The sequence below is a fragment of the Carassius gibelio genome, chromosome B15 (genome assembly GCF_023724105.1).
Source record: "Carassius gibelio isolate Cgi1373 ecotype wild population from Czech Republic chromosome B15, carGib1.2-hapl.c, whole genome shotgun sequence".
Taxonomy (NCBI): Eukaryota; Metazoa; Chordata; class Actinopteri; order Cypriniformes; family Cyprinidae; genus Carassius; species Carassius gibelio.
Window position 1 is genome coordinate 15,220,282 of NC_068410.1, and position 26,864 is coordinate 15,247,145.

The window sequence follows — 26,864 nt, forward strand, 5'->3', positions numbered from 1 at the left end:
TTGGACTTACCAAACACAACGAGTTCGGCTGGATCGCTGTCTCTCTCGCCCACCATATTGGTGCCTACGCACACATACATGCCTGCGTCACTTTTCCGGGTGTGAGAAATCATCAGCTTACCACCACGCATCTGAAGAAGAAAAAATCACACACATCACTATATCATCGTACAACCTGATTTGATTCTTAAAAATGTTTTCACTATTTTCTTCAGTTAAGGTTCACTCAGTAATGTATTCCTCTTCAAAAACAAATCCCAGCTAACAAAAACTTTTATTAACTTATGAAAATTTTATTTCTGAATGTTGAATGAATTCAAAATGTTTTATATATACAGTGGGGATCGAAAGTTTGGGCACCCCTTGCAGAATCTGTGAAAATATGAGTAATTTTCAAAAAATAAGAGAGATCATACTAAATGCATGTTATATTTTATTTAGTACTGTCCTGAGTAAGATATTGTGCATAAAAGATATTAACATTTAGCCCACAAGACAAAAAAAATGCTGAAATTATTAAAATAACCCCACTCAAAAGTTTGGGAACCCTTGGTGCTTAATACTATGTTCTGTTACCTGATGATCCACGACTGTCTTTCTGTTTTGTGATGGTTGTGCATGAGTGCCTTGTTTGTTCTGAACAGTTAAACTGAGCAGCGTTCTTCAGAAAAATCTTTAAGGTCCTGCAGATTCTTCAGTTTTCCAGCATCTTTGCATATTTGAACCCTTTCCAGCAGGGACTTTATGATTTTGAGATGCACCTTATCACACTGAGGACATTTGAGGGACTCAAACACAACTATTAAAAAATATTCAAACATTCACTGATGCTCCAGAAGGAAACAAGATGCATTAAGAGCTGGGGGGTGAAAACTTTTGAACACAATGAAGATGGCCAAATTTGTCTTATTTTGTTGAAATATAATTTTTTTCCATTTAGTTCTGCCCTTCGTAAGCAACAGAAGATACTTGTATGTTTCTCGGTACACAAATTAAGTACAATTTACCTTGATCTTCAAATTCCAAAAGTTTTCACCCCCAGCTCTTAATGCATCTTGTTTCCTTCTGGAGCATCAGTGAATGTTTGAATATTTTTTAATAGTTGTGTTTGAGTCCCTCAAATGTCCTCAGTGTGATAAGGTGCATCTCAAAATCATAAAGTCCCTGCTGGAAAGGGTTCAAATATGTAAAGATGCTGGAAAACTGAAGAATCTGCAGGACCTTAAAGATTTTTCTGAAGAACGCTGCTCAGTTTAACTGTTCAGAACAAACAAGGGACTCGTGCACAACCATCACAAAACAGAAAGACAGCCGAGGATCATCAGGTAACAGAACACAGTACTAAGAACCAAGCGTTCCCAAACTTTTAGTATGGTTATTTTAATAATTTGAGCATTTTTTTTGTCTTGTGGAATAAATGTTAAAATATTTTATGTACAATATCTTACTCAGGACAGTACTAAATAAAAAATAACACGCATTTAGTATGATCTCTCTTATTTTTTGAAAATTACTCATATTTTCACAGATTCTGCAAGGGGTGCCCAAACTTTCGATCCCCACTGTATATGTATATTATATATATGTATATTAAACATTCCATGAATGTTTTCGTGGAAATGTTTTGAGAATATTAAAGACCCAATAACCCAGCAAGATCGTTCTATTAACATTACTGGAACAATGTTTGTTTATAACTTTGAGAGAACCTTGCCAGTACGTTCCTTGTTAAATAAAATAATAATATTTCTTTTAAATATGTACTTTGGAAAAATAAGTTGACTGCCTAAGTTGATCGTAGTTCCATTTAGTTTCAATTGGTCTACAATGTACTTAAGCTTACGATGCTTTTGGGAAACGCAGTCATGGCTGTCTCCATATTGACCAAACATTTCTTTTTTCAGAAACCAGTATAATATTAGTTATTTTATTATACTGTGATAGTATTTATAGCTTTTATTTTTATCTGTTATTTTTAGATTTTCAGTTTTTATCATTTTAAGTCCAGTATTTATATTTGTATTTTTCATTTTCTTTTAACAAAAAGAGTTTCAGTTTTAGCCATAACAACCCTGGGAACCAGCACAGCACAAACATGGAATAATACTAAGTGCACTTGGGAGTGATGTCATTGTTGGTAGAGAACAGGACGTGAGCAAGAGCGCTGATTTATGCTTCAATCGATGCTGGCTGCAGAGGGGTAGGGTGATGTCACCGCTGCACTACAACCTAATCATCGCTCCTGTGCCAACATTGCACTTTCTGCTATTGACTCACAGAGATCCTGCCGTCCTTGTCATTGACACGAACATTGTTCCTCTTCCAGGAAACGGTGGGCTCTGGGTGACCCCTGGGAGGGACACACTCCAACACAGCGGGCTCTCCTGCTGCCACCACCACATCATTGGGAGGCTGGCGGAAATCATCCCTGAGAACTATGGGAGATTGAGACAAGTGTTAGCTGTGCGCTGTGTTGTGTTTGTTCGGTATGTTTTCATCTGCTCCCCTGTGCGAGCTGTTTATTCATGGATCTTCATTGAGAAACTTGGGAATTGTGAGGCAGAGATGAATGAGGCGTCTTATCTTTGCTTTCTCACAGCTCCTGTCCTCAAATCTCCTGTGCTCCTTCCTGTATGTAATGCTTTGGCTTTCTCATCTTATCAATTATAAAGTGTTTTCATGACAACACATTCACATTTAAACACAGCTGAATAATTGACCACAGAAAAGAGGCATGACATGACTAGAGGTCTGCTCCAAAATCTTCTATTACACTATTACACAAAATCTTCTATTACACTACTGTTCAAAAGTTTGTAGTCAGAAGATACTTTTATATGAATATGAATAATATGAATGCAATGACAGTAAATATATTTACAAGGATCCTGTGATAATATACACTGAAGTAACGTCTAATTATAATCTAATCTAAACATCTAATAATGTCTAATCCTGTTACCACAGGAATAAATGAAATAAATTTGTTGAAATTAATTATAATTTTCCCTATAAAACTAGCTAAGTAGCATATATATATAAATATACAACTGTACAGTTATAATAAATGATAATATATTTATAGCACCAACAAAAACACACCTGATGATCATTCTTTAATGATCATTTTGCAGAAGGACAGTTTAAATGTGTTATTTTTTGTGCAAAAGGTACATCGACATCCAATCAAAGTGGTTTGAATGCACCTGTCATCATTAATACAACTTCACAGCTCATAAATATGAACCTCCCTGGCCTTGAACAAAACGTTAACAGACAGCTCACTAGGATTTGGAACACAACTTTAAAGTCTCGCAAAACAAAATCCAACAGGGAAGCCAATGCTGAAACTCTGCAGACGGCCAAATTCAACAATGGCTGGTTGTGCTGACCTTACTAAGCGCCAGTGTTAACGGTAAACAGAGTGAACTCTGCCCCCTTCTCTTTTCTATGCCTATACGCTTCACACTGAGAGCGAACGGCAGAATGCTACATTCCCCGCTGTCTGGCTTGGCAGGAAAAGTTACCCATAAATCCCCAGTGGTGATTGACAGATTAAAAATGCGACCCCTGCCCTATGGCAGCTGCCTCGGGGGGCCCTTTGAGTTTCCTACATCAAAGGGTGAACTCCTACGGTCTGTAGACTCTCACCGGTGGCTGCTACAGAGCCTCACACACACATACATGCATAAATGCCACTCATATTCTCCTCTCTGTGAAATATAAATGCATTTCGGTAATAACGCTCACCATTGTCCACAAATGAATCACCAATCTGACAGCCGCAATATCTTCCCGTCTTATCTCTTAAACACTTTGTGGATGAATTTTTTCGATTAACACCTCAATTATAAGGTGTAATCTCACCTGTCGTGCGCTGCAAATGAAATCATAGAATGTAAATACAATAATAAATACATTTAGCCATCGATTCATATTTATGATATGACCTCTGCAGCATTTCTGCTGCATTACCGAGCCCTAGCTACACCGTCCCTTGGCAGACCTTTATAAATGCAATGGCTTGTGATAATTACTTATAAATATTCATTGAAATGTCATGTTATTGGTGAGTTCCAGAGTGCCGAGTGCTCCATTTTCTTTGTTAGTTAAACTCATGCTCATCTCCTGTCTATGAATATTCAGATATTTCAGGCTGGGACAAATGGTGCGGGTCTGTCTATGAACAGTAAGTGACTCACTTCAGAATCTGAAGTGGTCATCTGTCAGTCTTGGCACCCAACTTGACCATAACTAACTTCAACACTCCTCCATCGAACACAATCTGCCACATTCCTGTTCACGCAAACCTTCGTCACATTTTAGATTTTAGTGGCAAATCAGTAGAGGCAATCGTTGTTGTGCCATGGTATTTTTGAATCCTGTTCACTATCTACTCGCAATCCAGTTTAACCAGGGGAGAATGTAATTAGCTCACTGTCATTCTTTTTAGCACAAACATGCATCCTTTCTATGCAAATTAAGCTGAATGGTTAGCCTTACTCACAAAACTTGAGTGCTAATTGTATGCTGACATTAACTTTGCACAAATATTGCTCATAGTTTCAAAATGCCTAAATACTGATTTATTAATTGCTGACCTTTTCAATAAGAGACCCTGATCTCTTAGCATGTTGCTAAGTTAACAGTCTCTTTAGGTCTCCTTAGCAACACAAAGCTACTGTAGGTGACTTGATATTTTTCAATATTGAATGAAATACTCATTTTAAAGTGGCACCTTTAAAATGAAATATCCAAAGAGCGGTGCCAAAAACGCAATATAAATGTGAATCTACCAAAGTTTTTTTTGTTGTTGTTTGTTATACAAATTAATCCCAACTAATTGCAAATGAGAAATTAATTGTCTGGTGAGTGGTGGTGGTAGAAGGTTAATGTTTTATAGCGTTTTTTAACCTCATACAGTACATTAAACTCTACTCTGAACCTAACCCTATATGTTAACAAAAGCAAAAATGCTTTTGCTGAAGCAAACATGAAAATTTTGCTTGCTTCTACAAGGCTTTGAACAGTTTTATCATGACTCGTCCGGTTTCACATGACTTGTGCAGTTCTGTACCAGGTGAGCAACTGAGCAAGTTTACAATGTCAGAAAAGCCATAGGCTATTTATGGACCTGGTTATGTGATGTGAATTTCAAAACAAATAAGTTTTACAAATCCCTCACCATGGTAAAAATGTTAAGGTTCTAACCTAGTGTTTTCCGCCCCTGTAATTATAAATAGTGTAAAAAAGGAACAAAAGTTGTTGGCGTTTTACTGCCACTAGTGTTGATTTCAGCTGGTAACTGCAGTAAACTTGTAAAAATGGAGGTAGAGGTATGTTTTTTCAATGATTATTTCATTAAAATTCATAAATTGACTTTTTTTCATACAAAACATAGTAATAAAACAATAAGTGCCTGCAACCGAAAGCCAATTAGACAACAGATTTGACATTTAGTTGAAAATGCTATTAACCCAACAAATAAATTAATCCCCCAAAGGCACATTTTTTTTTTAACCAACTGACTATGAAATTATTCACTTGTCCTTTTCCCCCGTTGGCCTATAAGATCTGCTGACTCCATCCACCATTGTCTGTCATTTTTAAATGAGCATCCACTCATTCCCTTGGGCCTCTCTATCCCTAGCATATAAAAGCATGTTTTTACAAGAGAAAGAGTCCAGATGTTGCAGAAAAGTGCCCAACTGACCAACGGCACACCCAATACATACTGTACATCTGCCCCATTCCACAAAAGCCATCTCACCCGGTGGACACCCTCCAATTGATGCAGATCTGATGGCCACTCTGATAATGAAAGCTGACGCCGAGAGTGACTGATGGCCCCCAAACAGAAACATAACAAAATTGGTATAATACATATATGCATGCATGGGCTTGCAAATTGGCAGTGTGCATACATTCTCCATCCCCTGCAGTCCACTGTGGTGGCCCGTCACCTCCTGAACAGGATTTAACTCGCAGGAGGCATATGCACAAGCAAGGACAAGGACAGGCTGTTCCCAAACAGCCCACAGCATGTTGCATTTTTCAGGAGGTGAAGCCATGTGTTATTCATGAGTGCTGGTTAAGAAAAGAGAGGGTAAAATAGTGTCACCGTTTACCTAGAGCTGGCCAGCCCGCACACAAAGCTCGTTAGTGCCCTCGGCGAAACCACATGCCTAGTTATGGGAAAGAATGATACACGCATGGCTCTGACAGGGTTCATCCCTCTTGGCGGTGTGTTCGGGAAGCCATTCGTTCCCCCTCTCATCCTCTACACTTTATTATGGAGCACAAAAAAGGGAAAGCAATGTGATTTTTAATCATCTGTGAGGTGAGTGACATGAGCAGGGAGACTCATTAGCTACAGCTGAAAGCCTGAGCGGGTCACATGACGGGCACAAAAACATTACAGTCATTCTCTTAATTCTGCTTGGCTTCCTTCCACCGAGCAGACCGTGCACAGCAAAATCATCATCATCCCTTACATATGCTGTACAAGCCAATTACTTCAGCTGCTAAAATGATATATTGTAATAAATCAACATGAAATAGCAATAACTTATTGCTTATACATTGGCAGTCTCAAAATCCAGGAGCATGCTTTCTAAGACAGCATTCTGCATCCACAATGATTAAAAAAAAAGGAGTTTTCAAATTAGAGGGTTGCAAATTGGTGCTCGGGGGTCTGCAGAAAATTGCTGAGGTCAAAAGTTAATTGTGAAAAGCACTTAATAAATCAGTTTGAATTAAACCCATTGTTTTTCTTCAGGTTTCTATATGTAACATTACAGCTGTATTATTGTTTTAGTTTCATTATTTATTTTATGTATTATTGTACTAAAACTATTAAAAACATTCCAACAAAGCAAAAATGAAATAAAATGAATATTAGATGAAAAACTTCAAAATCTTAAAACTTAAGAGATTTTTAAATATAAATATGAACTAAATATAAAAATGTATTAAACAAACTAACAAAAAATCACAATGTACATAAGAAAATTATTAGTACTTAAAGTAAAATTAAAACTGAGAGTATAAAATTAAAGGTTCAAATATTAAATTCAAGTTCAAAATATTAATAAAAACTGTAATCCCACATAAATAACATGAAAATAGCACTGCAACACATGTAATATTTTAATAAATCTTTGCTTTATTATGATATAAACATTGTATACAAACACACACACACACACACACACACACACACATACAATATACTATCTTTCCAGCATACAGTATGTATTGTTTTGACGAATACAATTTGCCTTAAAACAATATAAATGTAATATTACATATATATTTTTAGCATAATGATTTTTATACTGTACAAATTGTATTTTCTATAGATATTTTAGATTTAGTCCGAGAGCTTTCTGTCCCTCCATTGAAGCTGTGTGTACGGTATACTGTCCATGCTCAGAAAGGTAATAAAAACATCATCAAAGTAGTCCATGTGACATCAGAGGGTCAGTTAGCATTAGCATTGTCTTCTTTTCCAGGTCTGTTGTGAGAGAGAGTTCAAAACACTGCAGTTTAGTGATATCCAGTTCGCGAACGATTCAATCAATCAACTGGATCTTCTTGAACCAGTTCACCAAATCAAACTGAATTGTTTGAAATGGTTCGCATTTCCAATAAGCATTAATCCACAAATGACTTGAGCTGTTAACTTTTTTAATGTGGATGACACTCCCTCGGAGTTCAAACGGAGGTTCCACGGGTTTGTAACGACATGAGTCATTAATGACATCATTTTCATTTTTGGGTGAACTATCCCTTTAATTATAAGCTTGTTTCCTCATGGGGACACAAAAAAGTATCCACAAAGACAAGGATTTTGGATATTGCCATCTTTGTGGGGACATTTGGTCCATAACTACACACACACACACACACACACACACACACACACGCGCACACACACACACTCACTCACACACACATCTCTTAAAAGCATAAAATGGACCAAACAGCCAATATATTTTAGTCTGTCTGCTCTCTTTTACATTACAGCTCAGGACAGTCACTTTTCATTTTCCTGAGTCATTAGTCACATAACGCATGTTTCCAGAAATTTGGTCTCTCTCCTGGTAGACCCCCTTTCAAGGTAGTTATTATGGTACTATGTTTTCTGACACAACCATTGCTTTCATAAATAAGTAACTAATCATTTGGGCTTCCCATGTTCATGAGTTCCTGTTAGATTGTTCCACATGTTTCCACACTGAAACCCCTGCAGTGAACACAGCCTAAACATATTCATCACCGCAGCAAACAATGTTGAATTTATGATCACCGGTATTCCGACAACTCATGATTTTGAATTATAGGAGCAAAAGGACATTTCACAAGCTGAATCTCAGACAGGTCGGGCTCATTTGAAAAGGCCAGAAGTCTTTCTTCTCCGCCCCCCGTAGAGATCATGGAATGATGGTAAATGACAAGCCTGTTGGGATGTACATTATTAATAGCCCACCACTGACTCACAACGCGCTCTTTCTCCTTCTTTACACACGGCCGCTCATTTGCATCCCCCACTATGGAGACCCACACCACATTCGCCCGTTTGTGACTCAGACGTTGGTCTTAAAAGGACAATCATTCTAACCTGAAGAATCTGTGTCGGGTTTGACAAGCGGCCATCTGTCGGTGTGTGTGTGTGTGTGTGTGTATGGGAGTGGGAGGAGACTTGTGAAATGTTTCAAGCTAACTGAAGCACTCCTACACTTTCAGCCTGATAATTACATGCAAAATTATGCAAACCGCTAACGTGTAATTATATGGTGGTGTATGAACGTGGATGTCGTTGTGAAGGGTTACGTCTGGCTGGGATTCTGACACACAGTTGGAAGTGTGTGTGGACTAGCCAGGATGTTGTTATTGTTCATTTCAGAGCCACATAAATGAATCCATCCCAGAGGTGGGCTTATCCCACGCTACGTTATTCCCCGTGTCGAGACTCAGCTAATCGACCCACCCAGAGAGACGCTGACTATGTTAATCTACACGTCTTTTGTGTTTACTTCCGTTTGGACTGATAAGATCCCATTCTACATCTCTTTCCGGCTTTTATGTGCTTCCTTGAACAATCAATAAAAGGACAGAAGTTGGCCGGAAATTGCAAAGCAACAGCTGAAAATATATCACATTTGACATGAAAACGACAAAGAGCTTGGAAGATATGCAATATAAAATGTGATTGGTTATGTTCAACAACATTGTGCATGCAAGAAATCCCATAACAGCCCTTCAGAGGGTTTAGATAAGAGCGCATGGGGAAAGATGTATTAGGGAAAAGCTGCCACGGAGCATCATTACTTTATAATCCCACACTGGGTGAAAGAGGGACAGCTGGGTCTAGAGCCTTTTAAGCAAGTTTTATTTTTCATTTGTCCTACTTTATCTTAATCCAGGCTCAGGGAATGCGTCAGTTTGCTCCCCCAGACAGACTGCCACATTCAATGCTTTGAAATAGATACTGCTTTTCTCTTGTATAAAAGCTTCAACACAAAGCTGCTATTTTGAGAGAATACGTGAATGGATTTGCATTCAAGCTAAGAGCTAAATATCTACTTCTGCCAAAAAAAGAAAAAAAAAAGAAAGAAAAGAAATAACAGGCTCCACTAGTCGCACTTGCTATTTGTCATTCTGCCATTATGACAAGCGTCAGATTAAGCAGTGGTCCTGTGGCACACTGTACATATGTTAGGTGGATAATACTGTATCCCCTAATATACTGCAGTCTAGCATTGCATGGATTAATATATATTAGTGTAAGACCCAGATTCAGGCTTCTCTTACTGATGAACACTTTAATATTACAGAACGACACTGGCTTTTCATAAAATGCACAAATCTTTTTGTTTGTCAAAGACCTTGAATTTCAAGAGCAACAAAAGCGTTGAATTTAAAGAGCGATTTACTTGCTATGGCTGTTTAAACCTTGGTGAATAAAGTCGCTTTTAACATTTTCTTGAAAAAAAAAAGTGAATGGATGCTTGAAACTCCCTGCTGTAAACACAGGCTTTTGTCCAAAGACACATATGTCAGAACATGCGCTGAATTTGAATCAGTTTCTTCTCAACTCTTCTCAAAGTATGCGTGCATTGTCATGTGACCAACACTTTCTTTGTATTGTCAGCCATTTATGCATAAGATTTCTCTATGACAAAAAAGTAAGTCTGTATTCTTGATATTTTAACTGACAATAATGATTTTGATTGAAATATAGCTGAAATAAAATATAAATATTAAAGGGATAGTTCAGCCAAAAATGAAAAATTACCCCATGATTTACTTATCCTCAAACCATCCTAGGTGTATACAGTATGGCTTTCTTCTTTCAGATGAATACAGTCAAAGTTTTATAAAAAAATGTCCTGGCCCTTCCAAACATTATATGGGCATTATATTATATTATGGGGGTCGAGCTTTTGAAGCACAATAAACTGCATCCATCCATCATAAAAAGTTCTCCACATGGCTCCAGGGGGTTAATAAAGACCTTTTGAAGTGAATTGATGCATTTATATAAGAAAAATATCCATATTTACAACTTTATCAACTATAATCGCTAGCTTGCCCTAACTGTCATACAGATGTTCATAAGAGAGGGGCGTTTCAGTGGATGATGTAGGACGTAGGCGTAGCGAGCTTCAGAAGGCCTTTATTATCCCCCCGGAGTCATCTGGAGTGCTTTTTATGATGATGGATGCAGTATTTTTGGCTTCAAAATCTTAAACCTCATTCACTGCCGCAGCTTGGAAGAGCCAGGACAGTTTTTAATATAACTCAGATTTGTATTTGTCTGAAAGAAGAAAGTCATATACACCTAGGATGGCTTGAGGGTGAGTAAATCATGAGGTCATTTTCATATTGGGGGGGAACTGTCCCTTTAAATTTAAATAAAATAAATAAAATAAAAAATAAACAAAAAATTTAAACATACTATATACTTACTTAACATATTAAAACATACTATAGCATAATATAACTAACACTAAAATATATTTTTTTCCAAAAGTATGACTTACTTTCTTCTGTGAAACACAATATACATTTTTCACATAGTTTTCCTTGGTGAAAAATGCTTGGTGAAAAGTGTGCACATATCAAGCCAAAACTAATGTTTTTCCAAAAATTTCTCTCTCCCGGGACATTCACGACTCGACTAGAACAGTTAATCACATCACACGTGTGCCTAATACTGAAAAACACGAGTGATTCACCAACAAACAAGCACAGAGTGAGCATTTCAGAGCTCAACAACTCTCCGTGTTTACGAGTCCCATAAGCTGAAATATCGAACAGATGGGCACAGCCGCATAAGACTTGTCGTGGCAAAAACTGCTCACTTATCACAAACAGGCTGATCCCCATGTATACAATCACATTTTTTTTCCACCTCAATCCGATTGCTGCTTTAATCTGAGCTGCGGGACTAGACGAGGTCTCAGAGATGTGTGAAGGATTGCTCGCCCTCACCCCTGCCTCTTCACCTGTTGTACCCCTCAGGATCCTCCGTCTTCATGAACCATCCGCTCTTCCCTTATGCCGCAGTCACGCTGGAAATGGTCCAGCTCTAATTAGCACATTAATCACTGCTGAGGAGAAGATATAGCCGGCGGTGAGCCGGGTCTCCTGGTGTATGACCCGAGTCTCATCTTCCACAAGGACGAGCACTTAATTCACGAGCATCGTGCAGCACGAGCTAATATCCAACCTGATTTGAGGCTCGCAGGAGTGCTGAGTGTGAGTCTATATGGACTCTAGAGAGAAAAAAAACGATTCCTTTCTTTTTCTGGCTTTAAGCGTACATAATAAATCATCTTGTAAGGCTTGCTTAGACGACATATTTTTCAATGCGGTAATTATGACTTGGATTTAAAGGCCATGTAGCATCATTCAGCAAATCTTGTGACTGAAAAACCCCCCACGTTTTAATGAATAGTGATATAATGAGATTTAGGTCTTGAAGAACGGCACTACAATCGCCTAGTATTCCCCTTCCTGCTATTTATACATGGCCAAAAATATCAAATGCTATTTGGGAGTGTGAGTATGCAGACTTCAGGCTAAGAACTACCGCCGAGTGCATGATTGCAAATCATTTTCACCCAGCATGCTCTGCTCCTCAGCGTCCTCTGGGATAGTAAGCAAAAGTCTGTAATGGCTCTAAGGGCTTGACTCTCCCTCGGCAGTTAACGATGTCTATTTTAAGAGCTCATTTCGTTTCAAACGGGGAAACACTTAAATCATTTCTTTCGGCGAGCTGGTAGATGCATCAAATCTGACATTGGCCTTCTGACATTTACATCAGATCATTAACTAACAATGAGCCATATATTTGTTAACAGTGTTGGGGAGTAACTAGTTACATGCAACGGGATTACATGATTTAATCACAAAATAAATCTAACTGTAGTACTATTTATGAAAACGTTACTGATTACAAAGGGGGTTACACCTTAATATTTTCTGTACAAAGCAAGAATATGTTGAATAATATTGATTTGTTGCTTTGCCTGTTTTTGATGTGCACAATGCCTCCTGCCATTTAAAGGCCGTTTAGTAAAGCAATGCTATTATGATGGTTTTGATTGCTTCTCAATTAAATCTGAGCTGAAAGCTTTAGGCTACAAACTGTCTAAGAGTTGCCACCCTGGCGAGTGATACAAATGTGTTCCAGTGTTTTAAAAGTGCATTCCAGTGCGGTGCTTTAAAATTTAATTATTATAATCTTAATTCAAGTTTGTTCAATTTAGTTTGTTAAACCTTCATTCATCTTAACATTACCATCTTAACAACATCAGTCAATAAAAATAGTTCATGTTAGTTCAGGTCCATTAAATGCTTGAATTTAAAATCAAAATGTAAAATAAAATGTATTAGTAAATACTGAAATTAACATAGATATTAATAAGTATGTTTCAGTGTAAGTTCAAGTTAACCAACAAAACAAAAAAACATGAATAAAATATTTAAATAAAATATGGAACCATTTAATAAATGTGTATTGCAAAAGATGCAGCTTGTATAGAAAGAAAGGGGATGGTCCTGTGGAAAACAGGCACCAGGAAATAGCTGCTTAGTGTTTTAATGAGCAAACTTTCGGGAATCTAATTAGCTGCATTCCAATTATAATCAGCAAACTTCCTAATCCAGTTTCTTCTGGCGGTGGAGCTGTATATGGTGACGTTCCTGTGCCAGAGGGCTGGATTACAGCTGAGCCAAAGGCCCAGAGTGCAGTCACACAGCAGGAGGACACTGCCACAAACAGACAAAAAAACTCACCAGCAGCCTGCCACAAAGAACTCGTCAAACAAAACCTCAGGCCATGTCTGAGAGGGATAGATTACTTTTATTTCAGCATAGCTACGCTTCACCCAGAATCACTAAGCATGGTGGAATTCATCAGAAGGTACTTACTGGCTACTTCCAGCGAGGCGTTTCTGCTAACGGCCTCTCCTAGGTAATTACGGGCAACGCAAGTGTAAACTCCCTCATCAGGTTTGCTGCGGCGTCCGTGAACGATGCGCAGGAAGAAAAGGGAGCCGCTGGGCAAAAGCATGCGGTGAGACCGAGGGTCATCCTTATCGGTTTCAACGTGCTCGCCGTCTTTATACCACTCCACTGTGGGCATGGGTCGACCCTCTGCCTTGCAGTTCAGGGTGGCCGGCTCACCCTTTGACACGATCAGATCAGAGGGATCCTCCACTATCCTGGGGGGAACATCATCCAGACGTGGGCGGGACCCTGTGAGGAATCAACATTGAAGGTTAAAAGCATCTGGCTAAAGGCATCTGGTGGATGCAATGTATATCAGTGCCAGAAATTTACTTTTCCAGTAAGCAGTAATATTAGTCCCCTGAGATTGTAAGGGCAATTTTCTGAATTACAGTACCTTATTAAAAGTATTTGTGTTGTCCTTCATGTCTAATACTTAAATTTAGTCAATCAATCAAAGTGCTAAAAGCAGTTACCAATAAAATGTTATCAAAAATAAGTTGACAATGCAAAACGGTTGCATGGAAAAATATTTTCTACACATTTCTATTAGACATTTTGTAAATTCGCCATGAATTGTGCAGGTGAATCTTGACTTTCACTAATGAAGAGAATGTTGATCAGCTAATGATAAAACAGTTTGATGACATTTCGACCATTCTTCTGCTTTTGGTCAGGTTGAAGCCAGCGTTCATTACGTTGTGAGATGGTTCACTTGATTCCAATTCCACGTTGCATTGCAAGGAAGATATTCGTTGTGATATAGATGAGAATCTGTGGGCTGACAGACTGGCACATCAGGAGGTGTAGACAGACTGCAGTTCTTCATACAGTGTTACATGCAAAAGCAAAGTTCTGGTGTTTCCTGTTTTTTTGCCTTATAAGTTTGTATTTTTGCCTTTGTGTCCAAATTTCATTTTCTTTTTTCTATCACAATGACATTTTTTTTTTGTCAGAGCATTAGTAAACTGTGAATCCTATCCCTATCCTATCTCTTTCAATCAGTGTCATTGTTCACAAACAATATCAAGTCAAAATGCTAAGTCATGTTGTCAATATACCAGTGCACTCTGTTAGTATTACCTGAAATAATCTATAAACCGTTTGGATGACAGTTACTGTATTGAAATCATGAAATGTAGAAGGATGCACTTCTTATGCATGCCATATATCCATTCCAAAAGAACAAATTTATAAACTACTGAATGTAAGTAATGTATGGATTGAAAGGGGTAGGATTCTAGATAGGATTCACAGTTACCCTTTTTACTAGTAAGAAAAAAACATATTGCAACTTTACTGTGATATAGAAAAGAAAAGGATATATGAGCACACAGGTGAAAATACAAAATTACAAAGGCAAACAAAGGAAACCCACCATAGCCTTTGTGAGGCCATGATTGACAGCATGGTCCACAGTGACCCTTGTTTCATCTGATATGCGCCTATGTCCTTTGCCTCTTCTGTCTTTTCTTGTGTTTTTTCTCTGTACCCTTCCACCATGCATCATTACTCCTATTCCTCCTCTCAGCTGTTGATCCAGTCATTTCCTGGATGTTCATCGAATGTCAGAATTTTTAACTAGGGTGGTGTCCTCTGTCTATGTTTTCCAATAGAAGGTCCATGAGATGCACCTTTGAGCTATTTCAGAGAACCGGTTTATAACTGGCTCTTCATTAGTGAAAGCCAAGATTCACCTGCACAATTCATGGCAAATTTACAAAAAGTCTAATTGAAATGTGTAGAAAATATGCTTGACAGTTTATGAAAACTAGATCAACCAGTTTGCATTTACAGTTTTTCTCAGCTTTGGTGCATTTCTCACATCACTATTTACATTTGCACAACAGTTAGTTCAACCTCCACAACATTTAGTCATTTGTGCACATCATAGTAGCAGTTTCTCATTCCTTCGAACAAATTGCAAATGCTTTTGGACATGCATCAATTGATTTCATACTCACTGCTGTTTAATAACATTATCATTTGCTTATGTTATGTGAATCAAATCTAACTATACTTGTGAATGCTGAATAGTCATTCCATATAAAACTAATAGTCCTCATTTCATTGCTTGAGTCATTACATACAAAAATGTTGAACTAGTTGTCAAAATCTGTCAAGAAAATTTTAAACATTTTTTTTAATCTTTTTTTTTTTTTCTTAAAATGTCTCCTAAATTAAACAATTTCTCTCAGGTGAATCTCAACTTTCACTGATGAGAAGGGGTGTGTGAAGCCTCTGCTGACTTCTTTTAGACACTTTTTACAGGGGTCTAAGGGGAGACCATCGGAGCAAGCATGTTGTTGTTTAGGATAAAGTGTGTTTTCACCACACAGATGTCAGACAGTGGTTTGCAGCACATGATTGGATGCTGGTGGCATATCTCTCTCCCTACTCACCATTCCTAACCAATTGAGGAGTTTTTCTCTTCCTGGAGGTGGAAAGTATATGACCAGCATCCACATACCCAAATGGCCCTGCTAGCGGCCATGGATGTAGCATGTGATGAAATCACAGCAGAGTCCTGCAGAGGGTGGATTCGCCACTCAAGGAGATACTTTCCTCACTGCATTTCAAGAGATGATATTCGCTGTGATGTAGATGAAATTATGTGGCCAGACAGAGAGGAACGTCTGGATGTGCATGCATGATTACAGTACTATGTATGTTGTATGTTCAGTTCCAATACGTACTGCAATATTGTTTACAGTTGTGCACAGCACAGCTCTACCCAAATGGAGTTTATGTTTGTTGTAAATAAGGGACTATTCTTTTGCACAAAAAAAATAGAATCGCTTGTTCAAAAGAACGAGAAACTGCTTTTTTGATGTGCACAAGTGACTAGATGATGTGGAGGTTGAACAAGCAGTTTTGAGAATTTCATTTCTGATCTGAGAAATGCACCAAAGTGACCAAAGCATTTGGACTATCTTGTTTGTGAACAATGATACAAGGACTTTTCATTCTGATGGCACTGGTATGTTCATTGACATAAATACTTGCTTTTGAGAGATGAACTAATGATTCTGAGCAAGTTACAGGCTTTTGCAGGTTATGGATTTTCTGGTGCTGTTTATAGGAATTGTTTTAAGAAATGCACATACTTCTTTGCAAGTATTAAGTATGATTCGAGAAATGCACCAAAGCGACTAAGAAGAACTGTATTTGGAACAGTGGTTGATTTTACAGATTTAGTTTAACTGTACAAGGCCATTTTAAGATATTTGAAAAAGTTAACTGTAAAATGTAATGTGAAAGTCAGTTCATTTTATTTTCACTGAAAGATGAGGCAGAGAAGAATCAGTGGTTAAACTCACAGCAGTACAGCCCCAATCTTTTTTGTGTTCCGTCATTTTATTGCCAATTGCATCTTTAATCTCGGAGAGTTTAATGCAGTATTCACAGAACACTTGCTCTTGAAATACTGCTCAGTACCCAGTTTATTTGGACCAGCTGGCTCCACTGAATCACAACCTGTCAGTATGATAAATAATAGATGTCTGTACTTTCTATTAAGCATTCAAAATGTGGAACTACTATGGAAATGGCCCTATTGTTTTCAACACACTCTGTATGTGGTAGACCAATCACAACAGAGTGAACCATCTGACCAATCAGAGTGGAGTACACTCACAGAGAAGAGGGGTTTAGAAAGACAGAATCTTAGAACTGCTTCAAATGAATCGTAAAATGCATTAAATGCATATTATGAGAAAACCTAAGCATTTTTTGACCTTGCATGCCACATAATCTTATTGTAGGAGGCTCCCAAAACAATATTAGGAACCTTAAAAATGGCAAAATAGGGGCATTTTAAATTTGAGGGGGGTTGTTTTGTTCGCTTTTGCCCCAAACCCCCATTAATTCCTGACCCTAATTTTGTATATTGAAAATACAGGATAATCTTTAGTATACTAAAATTAGATATCAGAGCTATCTGTGGACATACAGAGGGAATGTTAGGCATCTTTATAGTAAATAAATACTATTTCACAAAACCAGGCAGTTAAACCTAATTATACATAAACTTTAAAACAAAACAAAAAAATTAAAATGGTGGTGAGCTGAGGTGGCTAAAGAACAGGGTTAGTCACCAAAAAGTTGCTGCTTCAATCTTCATGTGAACAAGTTTGACCTGGGTTGCTCTAAGAGTAAGCTGCTTTGTTAATCATTTCTGATAAATGACAGTATAGGTGCATTCCAGTTATGGGCCATATGTAGTATATACAGTTAACAAAAAAAAAAAAAAACATTTTGCACCCAGATAATACACAAAATGAACTGAACTGTGGGATGTTACTACTGCAGTTTTGTTTTAGTTATCCAAATATTATCCCCCGGTGTCTAAGGTGGTTTGACCCTGATTTAATTGGCTCTGAGCATAAACAAAGCATGACTGAAATTACCTAACACTTGTGTGGAACTACTGTAATTACATTTCTATCAAAAATATTGTGAAATAAAAACTTCTGTAACAAAGTGCCTGGGGTGCACCATTCAACCACACACCTATAGCCTTCACCAGCATCAATCAAAGGATGGAATGAGGGGCGAGAGGCTTTTAATGGCCAGTGGGAAAGGGAGCCGGGGATGAACCACTCAAAGGCTGATGACTCAGCACCTATTAAGCTTTCAGCCCAGAGAGCCAGACGAAATCAGTGCAAAGTTAAAAGAAGCTGACATTAAGGCTGAGTCTAGCATGGCTGCGGCTGTTGAATGAGGCTCCAAATCTCACCGCCCATTAGTGCTGAATTCTGCTCTATCCTGGGCTACAGAACTTACAAAGAGGGTTTCTTCTTTGGGCTTTTACGAGGCAGAATACTTACAGTGTAAGGTACTGTGGTGGCCATGTGTTGGGTTTTACTTGATGTTAAAAGAGAGTAAAATTTCAACAGTTGGTGTGTGTGCATGCAGCGATTAAATAACAGCCTCTACAGAATGAAGGCGAAAACTTAATTTGTCTAAAAGCACTCCAGTGGAAGAAAACAGCCCTTAAAACGCATAAGGTGTTTTTCTTGGTGAAGCTAAATTCATTGAAGTTACTAATGACTTTCATAAAAACTCGGTCATAGAACACCTTAATAGTTCATCAGCCTCCTGCTGCACATTACACTCAGCATAAGTATGTTTCCATCCGTTTCCAGCAGTTGAGATTATAACTCCACACTTCTCAGAGGCATCATCATTTTTAAAATCATGGCAAGCTAATTGGCTAATTGTGAGAGAATGAAAGGAATGAATAAAAGCCTTTGCTTTTCACTCCCATCACACATGAAAAGCTATGCCTGATTTGAAAGGATAATTATCTGTCAGTGATTTCATGGTGTACACAGCCGCCGCTTCCTTTGGAAAATGTGAATGAGAGGTATAAGACCACATTAACAGGTTCATATCTTACTGGAAAGAAGGTTACATATGTGCAACAGTGAACCAAATTAGTCCCACAGCATAATCAAGTGAAAAAGCACTGAAAGAAGGTTCTGTCACGCAGTCACACATAGCGCTGTAAAATATTTATGCACGAAACTCGAGAAAAACATGAGAAATATGTGGGAGCTTCTAATTCGCGCAGTATCTCTCAGTGGTAGATTCCCTGAGAGTAGTAGATATAAATGGGAATGCTGGGTTTCTGGATACATATTATGAACGTCCTTGAATCCAAAAATGTGGAAACTTTGGCGTCCAAATTAGGAGAAATGGGAGCTGGGAGAAAAGCAGTGTAGTATGCCGGTGAATCACCAATGAGATGAAAATGAAATAAGCAAATAAACAAGCGCATTTGCAGTTCAAGTGCAAGAAATAATTCAAATGAACTGAAATAAGTTCATACAACTATCATTGTTAACTAGAAAAGATTCTCAAGACAAACTTTACTAGTTTGTTTAAAGTCTTGTTTGAACAATAGAACAATTAATTGACAGAAAGAAAAATAGATTAGAATGATATATTAAACATTTACTAGAATAATGGATAGATGGTACTATAGATAGCGAGAATGATAGACAGAACATTAGACAGAACGATTGATAGATAGATAGATAGATAGATAGATAGATAGATAGATAGATAGATAGATAGATAGAAAACAATAGAATAATAGATAGAACGATAGATAGAAAATGATGGATGGATATAACAATAGGGTAATAGTTAGAATTAGGGATAGATAGAAGGGTAGAAAGATAGACTGAATGAGAGAAAGAACGATATGAAAATAGATAAATAGAACAATAGATAGATAGATAGAATGTTAAGTAGAACATTAGAAAAAAATGCATGGATGGATGGAGGAGTGGTTAGATGGATACAACGTTTGCTAGAACAATAGATAGGACGTTTGATAGAATGATAGGCAAAATGTTAGAATGATAACCTTTTAAACGTGTGAATGGATGGATGAATGAACACAGCAGGGTCAAGTGTCTTCCAGCTGAAATAATGTTGACATAAGTTATATTTAGTGTATGTCCACAAGCTATGGCATTATGTAATGCATTACAGTAATTAATATTTACAAATATTAGAAATGCATGCTTCACCCTCTTTTTCCTTAGGGCTTAAATGCACAATCACTAAAGCTAACACGTTTTGAAAACAGTGACCGGAAACCTTGTGCCCAGTCGATTTTTCAAAGCTATTTGCTTCAAACATATTCGAAAAAACAGCATCAACCTGGCTCTCTGGGATCAGTAATGATCTAATGTCTTTTTTACTCAACAGACGTAGTTACTAATGGGCGCACGGGTGCATACTGGTGTACACTGATCAAAGAACAAAACAAAATAGTCGTTCATGAAAGAGATCTGCTGGTATGATTCCTAGACCCATTATTACGCCAGGCACAACGCTTTTCACAGTGCCGCAAAAACTGTTCTTATCAGCTAACTGTGACAGCTTACATCTCTGCTGGCTGATCCATCTCAGCCCATTTGTCATCATTTCAAAAACGCCATTATCTCTGTCAACCCCATTCAGCCTCTCGTAGTTGGCCATATGCCCTTACCTGACTGCAACTGCTAAGTAACACAAACTGAACAGCTTTTGTTTTGTCAGTTCTCAGACCTTTTACGTTAATGACAGCTGCGGGAGATTTTGCAGTCTGCAGTTTTCTGGTAATAAATATAAACACAAACACACCCACATTCCCCCTATTTAAGGAACAAGCGCATTTACTTATGAAAATTAAATCTGGAATACCTATTTGCTAAGTGAAAAGCAGTAAGCCGAATGAATCATTGGTCCATAAAAAAAATAAGCAAAGCTGATGTGATGTTACTGTAAATGGTGTCAACATGTCTCAGAATAATCATTGGATTAAATAGATAAGAACGACAGATAAAATGATAGATAAAACAATTACTAGAGTAATGGATAGATAGATAGATGATAGATAGATAGATAGATAGATAGATAGATAGATAGATAGATAGATAGATAGATAGATAGATAGATAGATAGATAGATAGATAGATAGATAGATAGATAGATAAATAGATAGATAGATCTGTCTTAAAATAGTAAGAGCTGCAGTTAATCCAATATAGTCAAAATAAATTGACAATGCATTGGATTATTTAAAACATATCATTATTATTTCATATTTGGTGAAATTTGGACTAAGAATACTTTCAAAAATAATTTGTATCTCCAGATCTGCCTGTGGTACAGATGTCTCTTAGCAACCGGAGTACTAAGTCTGCTATTATCTGGTATTATCTATCATCTTTCATATTATACAATATGTTTTAACCGAACTTTCTGTAAGCACACAGAGCATAATGCTTTTCATATTCACAGCTGACAGTGAAATCGATAAACCCACTGCATATTAATACACACATAGCTCTATTTTAAGCATCCTTTCAGCTCGTGTAACCCCACAATGGGAAGACAGATGCATAACTCATAAAGTCTCTTTCTAAAGCTTGCCGTGTAGAGCAGCCACTGTCTCCTGTAATGCAGAAGGCCATTAAGCCGGCCCCAGCAGGGGGACACATCATGCCGCCCCGCAGACTCTCTGCACCTGCCAAACGTGTGATGTCAGTACAGGTCATTTCACCACAAACACAGTCCACATACGAAGAGTGTAGGAGGAGATCATGGAAACAGATCTTGTATTGTAAATATTTATTCGTAAGATGTCATGTCCAGATTTAAGACGTCTGTGAGTAGCCTACTGTAATAATGGACTGTCAAAACAAATAAAAATAAATGGCATTTGTAATAGCTAGAAATGCCTTTCTAAATTGCACAGCATTTCTATTTGCACTGCTGTGCTTGTTTTGTACCATTAGCTGCCGAATGAAGAAATAAAACACAATCTTCTTTCTTGTGATACGCTTTGAGAAGTGCCTGAACATGAATATTTTATAATACAGCTGTCTTGTGTTGTATCCAGCGTGATTATGATCTTTTTCATCTTTTATTGGAAACTTTTTCTTATTATTGTCTCATGCTTCACTGCAAAAATTATAATTATGCTATAAAAACATTACTGTTTCCATTTAACTCCTTACAAAAAAGTATGTAATTTCTATTAGATTTTGAGTGTTAACTCAATTTCCTTTATCAGTAATTACATTTAAAGTAGTCATGAAGGTGAATGAACTTATTTAAAAGTATTACATTTAAGTTCTGAATTCTTCACAGTGTATTGTTACGGTTGTTGTTACTGTAAAATTATTGGCTCAATTTGTAAATAAAACAGATTACTTGGGTATGTTTCACTAGAAGGCACTATTTCAGTCTTTCCAGTTTAGAATTTTGTTTAAAGAAGCATTTTTTTTGTTTAAATGTTTCTACACATTTTTTATATAGGTAGATGTGACCTGATGTAATTTAACATTGATAGTAAACTCAAGATTTTCTGGTAAAAATTATAAAGTTGTTGGGGATTTGTTTTACTGTTGAATTAAAAATCCACATCCAGTAAGTTAAATATCCAAAAACTGAAAGCCGTCTAACTGTATTTACAGTGATATGAGCGTTTATTAAGTCTGAGAGTCGAACGTAAATATTAAACTTACTTCCAAATAGCAAATTGCAGTATTGAACCAAAATCAGATCAATAAATGAGTGTTTTAACTCACCCGAAGAGCTATAGATGTTGGAGAGCATCAGTAACAGGGTTCCTATGACAGTAAAAGCCATTTGTCCGGCTTCCAACAAGACTTGAGCTTTTCTTTACGGCATAAGTACAGTTTCTAAACAAAAAGCATCCTCATTGGAGCATGGCAGGCGAACGCCAACCAATTTTAGCTCATGAAATAAATATGAGAGCAGGGAAAAGCACTTCAGCTGCTCTCTTGGAGAAATCCACAGTAGCGCATTACGATAAGTCTCAGTGATGTCTGGATCCGAAACGCGCGGATCTTTGTGTTAGGAACTGCATGACGACTCTAATGTCTAACTAGTTTGTTCACTCCCTCAGCCACTCATTCGAGTGAGTTCACCAGCTGCTCATCCATTCAGCTCACCGCATGGCGTTTGAATAAGATGCTCGAGTGTGAAGGCGCTCCGCAGAATGAGGCGAGTGGAGCTTCAGAGCAGCGCGCGCTTCCCAAACAATTCTTAAAGCGACAGCTTTGCGTCGCTGTCCCGTTAAAGGGTATTTAACACTTCTAACTAATAATTGTTAATCATTATCAAATAATTGTGTATTATAATATCTATTCGTTCAAGGGTATTTAACACTTCTAACTAATAATTGTTAATCATTATCAAATAATTGTGTATTATAATATCTATTCGTTCAAGGGTATTTAACACTTCTAACTAATAGTTGTTAATCATTATCAAATAATTGTGTAGTTAGAGGTGCATTTTACTCCAAAAATATATTCTTGACCATATCCCTACACCTAAACCTAACCTTAAACATGAGTTATCCCTAAAATCAGAGGAAATGATAGATGAATGACACTGATGTGCAAGCACCAAACAGTGATTTTAAGCGTAAACTTCACAAAATCTATAAACTGGTTCTTCAAATCTGATTGGTTAATCACAATGTTGTTCACATGTCTCACTTGGTAAAATCAGGTTCTCCGACAGACAGGCAGACAGACAGACAGATAGATAGATAGAAAGAAAAGGATCTTTTGCTGTAGTGTATCAGTAGGAAATATCAGTTTACATTTCCAAACATTCATTTTGCCATTAATTGTAATAATCCATTGTGATTTTGTTTGTACAAAAAGTCAAAGTTGTACAAAGCTACTGTACTGTTAAAAGTTTTTGGCATTTGTGTAAAAATTCTGTAAAATGAGGATGCTGTCGAAAATAATGTCATAAATAGATTTTCTTTATCAATTAACTTCTATTAACTAAAGTAAATGAACATTTCGTGTGCAGCTTTTGCATTTGGGACACTTGGGCAATTTGTAGGTACAATAGGTTTCTGGAAGCATCTCAGAGACATTGCCACAGTTCTTCTGGATTGAGTCTGTCTCAGTTTCTTCATGTTATTCCAGACAGACTGGATGAGCACTAGCTGTTGTCAGACTCCTTGTGCAAACAAAAATCTTCCTGGGTTATTACATTTAATGGCAAAATTAAGGTTTTGAAATGTTTGGAAATGTAAACTGATATTTCCTACTGAAACATTTCAGCAAAGATATAACTGACTTAAACCATTTTTTAGCTGGTGAAAATACTAGCCACTACTGTATATAGCCTAAGTGTTTCATCTTTGGTTGATGGTTAGCACTTTTTTTAAAATACAATTTCTTTCAAAGTTTATTTTTATTTTATTTTTATCATTGACATTGACTCTCAGTCAAACTTGTGATCAAAAACCCAAAAAATTATGTTTGAGCTTCATTCACCTGAATTGTAGCCCGTGCACTTTTGTTTCACCTCACATCAGCAGAACTCACTTTAACAAATGTCAGTGTTTTTTGAAGCAAAAATTATATTTGTTTAAACTGTCTGGCTATCCTTTTCAGTGTTGCATTCCTGATGAATAGATATGCGGCTATATTTTACAGCAACCCATTAAGCAGACGTTATTTCCAATGTAATCAGGCCCCTCATTGATCGGCCTTCTCAAGATTTACTAGCGCTCTTCTCCAGGGCTTTCCTTATACCATGTGCCATTTTTCTTTACTGCATTGACTTTGTGTCTGTTTTGAAAGACCACCATTATTGAAGCGAGAAGCGAACATTTGTCTTTCTTTGATGCTCAAAATGGGCTGAGAATCTGAGGACAGACAACAGTTGCGAGCTCTAAGGAAACCAACTGTGCAACAAATTGAAATTCTCCTCACCTCGGCTGAGAAATTGCTCTGAGTAACAGCAAACAATGTCTGAGAGGTCCGAATAAAAACCTTCATCAAGATCTCACTGCATCAATAACAAGTATTTTAAAAGCATGAATTTGCTGTCCACGCATGAGTCACGCTTCTTTGCTCGTGTCAGAAACAACAGCCCCGTCAAAATTCTAAAAGCAATGTTTTATCTGGTTCCTTATGTAAACAGTTAATTAACATAACAACTCTCTCAGACTGAGATGAGATGCAAAATTGCTTGTTTACTTTCAGCCATTTTTCTGATACTCTCAGTGACGTTTGTCATCAACATGTACCTACATGTCAAAGGGGGATGTCAGCAACGATTGCCTTTCAGATGACAGACAATTATGTGTTTAGACATATTCAGACCAGTGCTGTCACAAACAAATTATCATCCTGCTATCCTGTAATCAAAAACGCATGAGTCATAATTTCTTTCTGCCATATAAACTATGGACTCTTACAATGTGGGGCACATTGACAAAAAAAACAGACAGCGTGAACAAACAAATTTTTATCTCCTCAAAGGCTTTTATTGGCATTTCTACAAAAGAAGCAGACTGCACAAGACCTTTTGAACTACAGTTCTAGACTTTCTTCCAATGCGCCTCCGTAAATTGCTAGTTTTTAGTGAACAAACATATATTTTCCCCATTGGTAACTGACTATTAATCCATATGCCGTCTCAAAGGAATACTGAGGAAGTCAACTTTTTTGGGGGGGAAAAACATGGCGATGCATCGCCAATTTTCTTCTGCTGTAAATACTGTTTCGATCCACACAAGTGATGCACGGTACACATTAATGGACAGAAAAGAAAAAAAGCAAAGCTCAAAGGTGACCCAGGTTATCGTCTGCCTTCTTGGGCAGCTTCCTGTTCTTTCAACGCAACAGCACGTGAAGCTAAACACTGACTCATCCATGCTCTTTTACAAAAACGCTAGTTGATGCTTAAAGAGAACCCTAGACGCAAGCGCATTTGAGTACTTTTGATGAGGCCAAGCACCTGCTGATATGCTTCCATGTATTCCATGTAAACACAGGGCGAGGAAACAACAACAGCGCAGCGCTAAAAATAACATAATCGCTGCACCACACACACGTATTTGGGTTCTTGATGGCCTAAGTTGGCCTATAGCCCATGTTTCTCTTTTTACAGTTCCTGTCAGTGGCGTGGCAGTGCCATATGGCCCTGGCTCTGAGGGTGCGAGAGGTGGGGGAACAGAGACACAGACTGCGGGTCACTCCAGGGCAGGTCGAGTTTTTCATAACAAAGGACCTGATCCTGGGACGTGTGCTCAAGCAGACACGTACTGTGAGGACACAATAGACTTGTGATGATTCCCTGTGGTCTGGCACAACCATATAACGGCTCAGTGACAGAAGTGAGGGCAGTCATCTGTGTGTAAGTGTGGAGGATGATAAATGTAGGGGTTTGGGATGGGGATGGTGATGAGGGGTGTATTTTTGGGGAGGGGCAGCGGGGTCAGTTTGGATAAAAGAGCAGACCGTACACCTGCCTGGCAACATCAATAAAAACTTCACAGCTTGACCTCTGGTAAACACATTTGTGACCTCAGATGGCAATAGCATGACTTTTGTGGTACAGATGCTTTTGTTTATTAATTCACTTGAGGATGGTGTGGTTTATAACTAGAGAATAAACTATGTGTTATGTGTGCAGAATTATGATGAAAACTGCCTTAGAGACTGATAGTTACTGAACTAGATAGAGCTGACAATAGTGCCTCAAATATATATATTTACTGCCACCTACTGGAGATATCAGTATCTTTAGTGAATAAAAGGGTTGGGAAGCACAATAGGAGGCTTGTTTGTAGAATTATGCTAAACGTGTCCGAGATATACTTACAGTATGAATGATTTATAAAGATTTAGCGTCTTTTTACTGATGCAGTGTGTAGCTTAAATTTTTTTAAACAACCATGTTGGAAGATGTACCTGTGTATTCCAGGATGACAATGTCAAAATTCACTGGACCCAAAATCCAATGACTTATCATGGGACAGCTTAGCTCACAACCTAAGA

The 26,864-nt window shown here is 37.6% G+C and overlaps 1 protein-coding gene across 3 annotated transcripts in view; it reads right to left on the reverse strand.

Moving 5' to 3' along the window:
- The window catches only part of LOC127973191 (roundabout homolog 2-like), a 50,140-nt gene extending 27,032 nt beyond the window's left edge, over window positions 1-23,108 (reverse strand). The window contains exons 1-4 of one of the 3 annotated variants that reach the window (XM_052577344.1): window positions 22,614-23,108; window positions 13,444-13,770; window positions 2,278-2,435; window positions 11-131 (exon numbers count right to left, since the gene is read on the reverse strand). In XM_052577344.1, coding sequence (XP_052433304.1) covers window positions 11-131; window positions 2,278-2,435; window positions 13,444-13,770; window positions 22,614-22,674 — 667 coding nt within the window. In that variant the 5' untranslated portion in view covers window positions 22,675-23,108. The remainder of the gene's footprint in view (window positions 1-10; window positions 132-2,277; window positions 2,436-13,443; window positions 13,771-22,613) is intronic. The other 2 variants (XM_052577346.1, XM_052577345.1) reach the window with 2 other exon arrangements.
- Window positions 23,109-26,864: the final 3,756 nt, after the last annotated feature.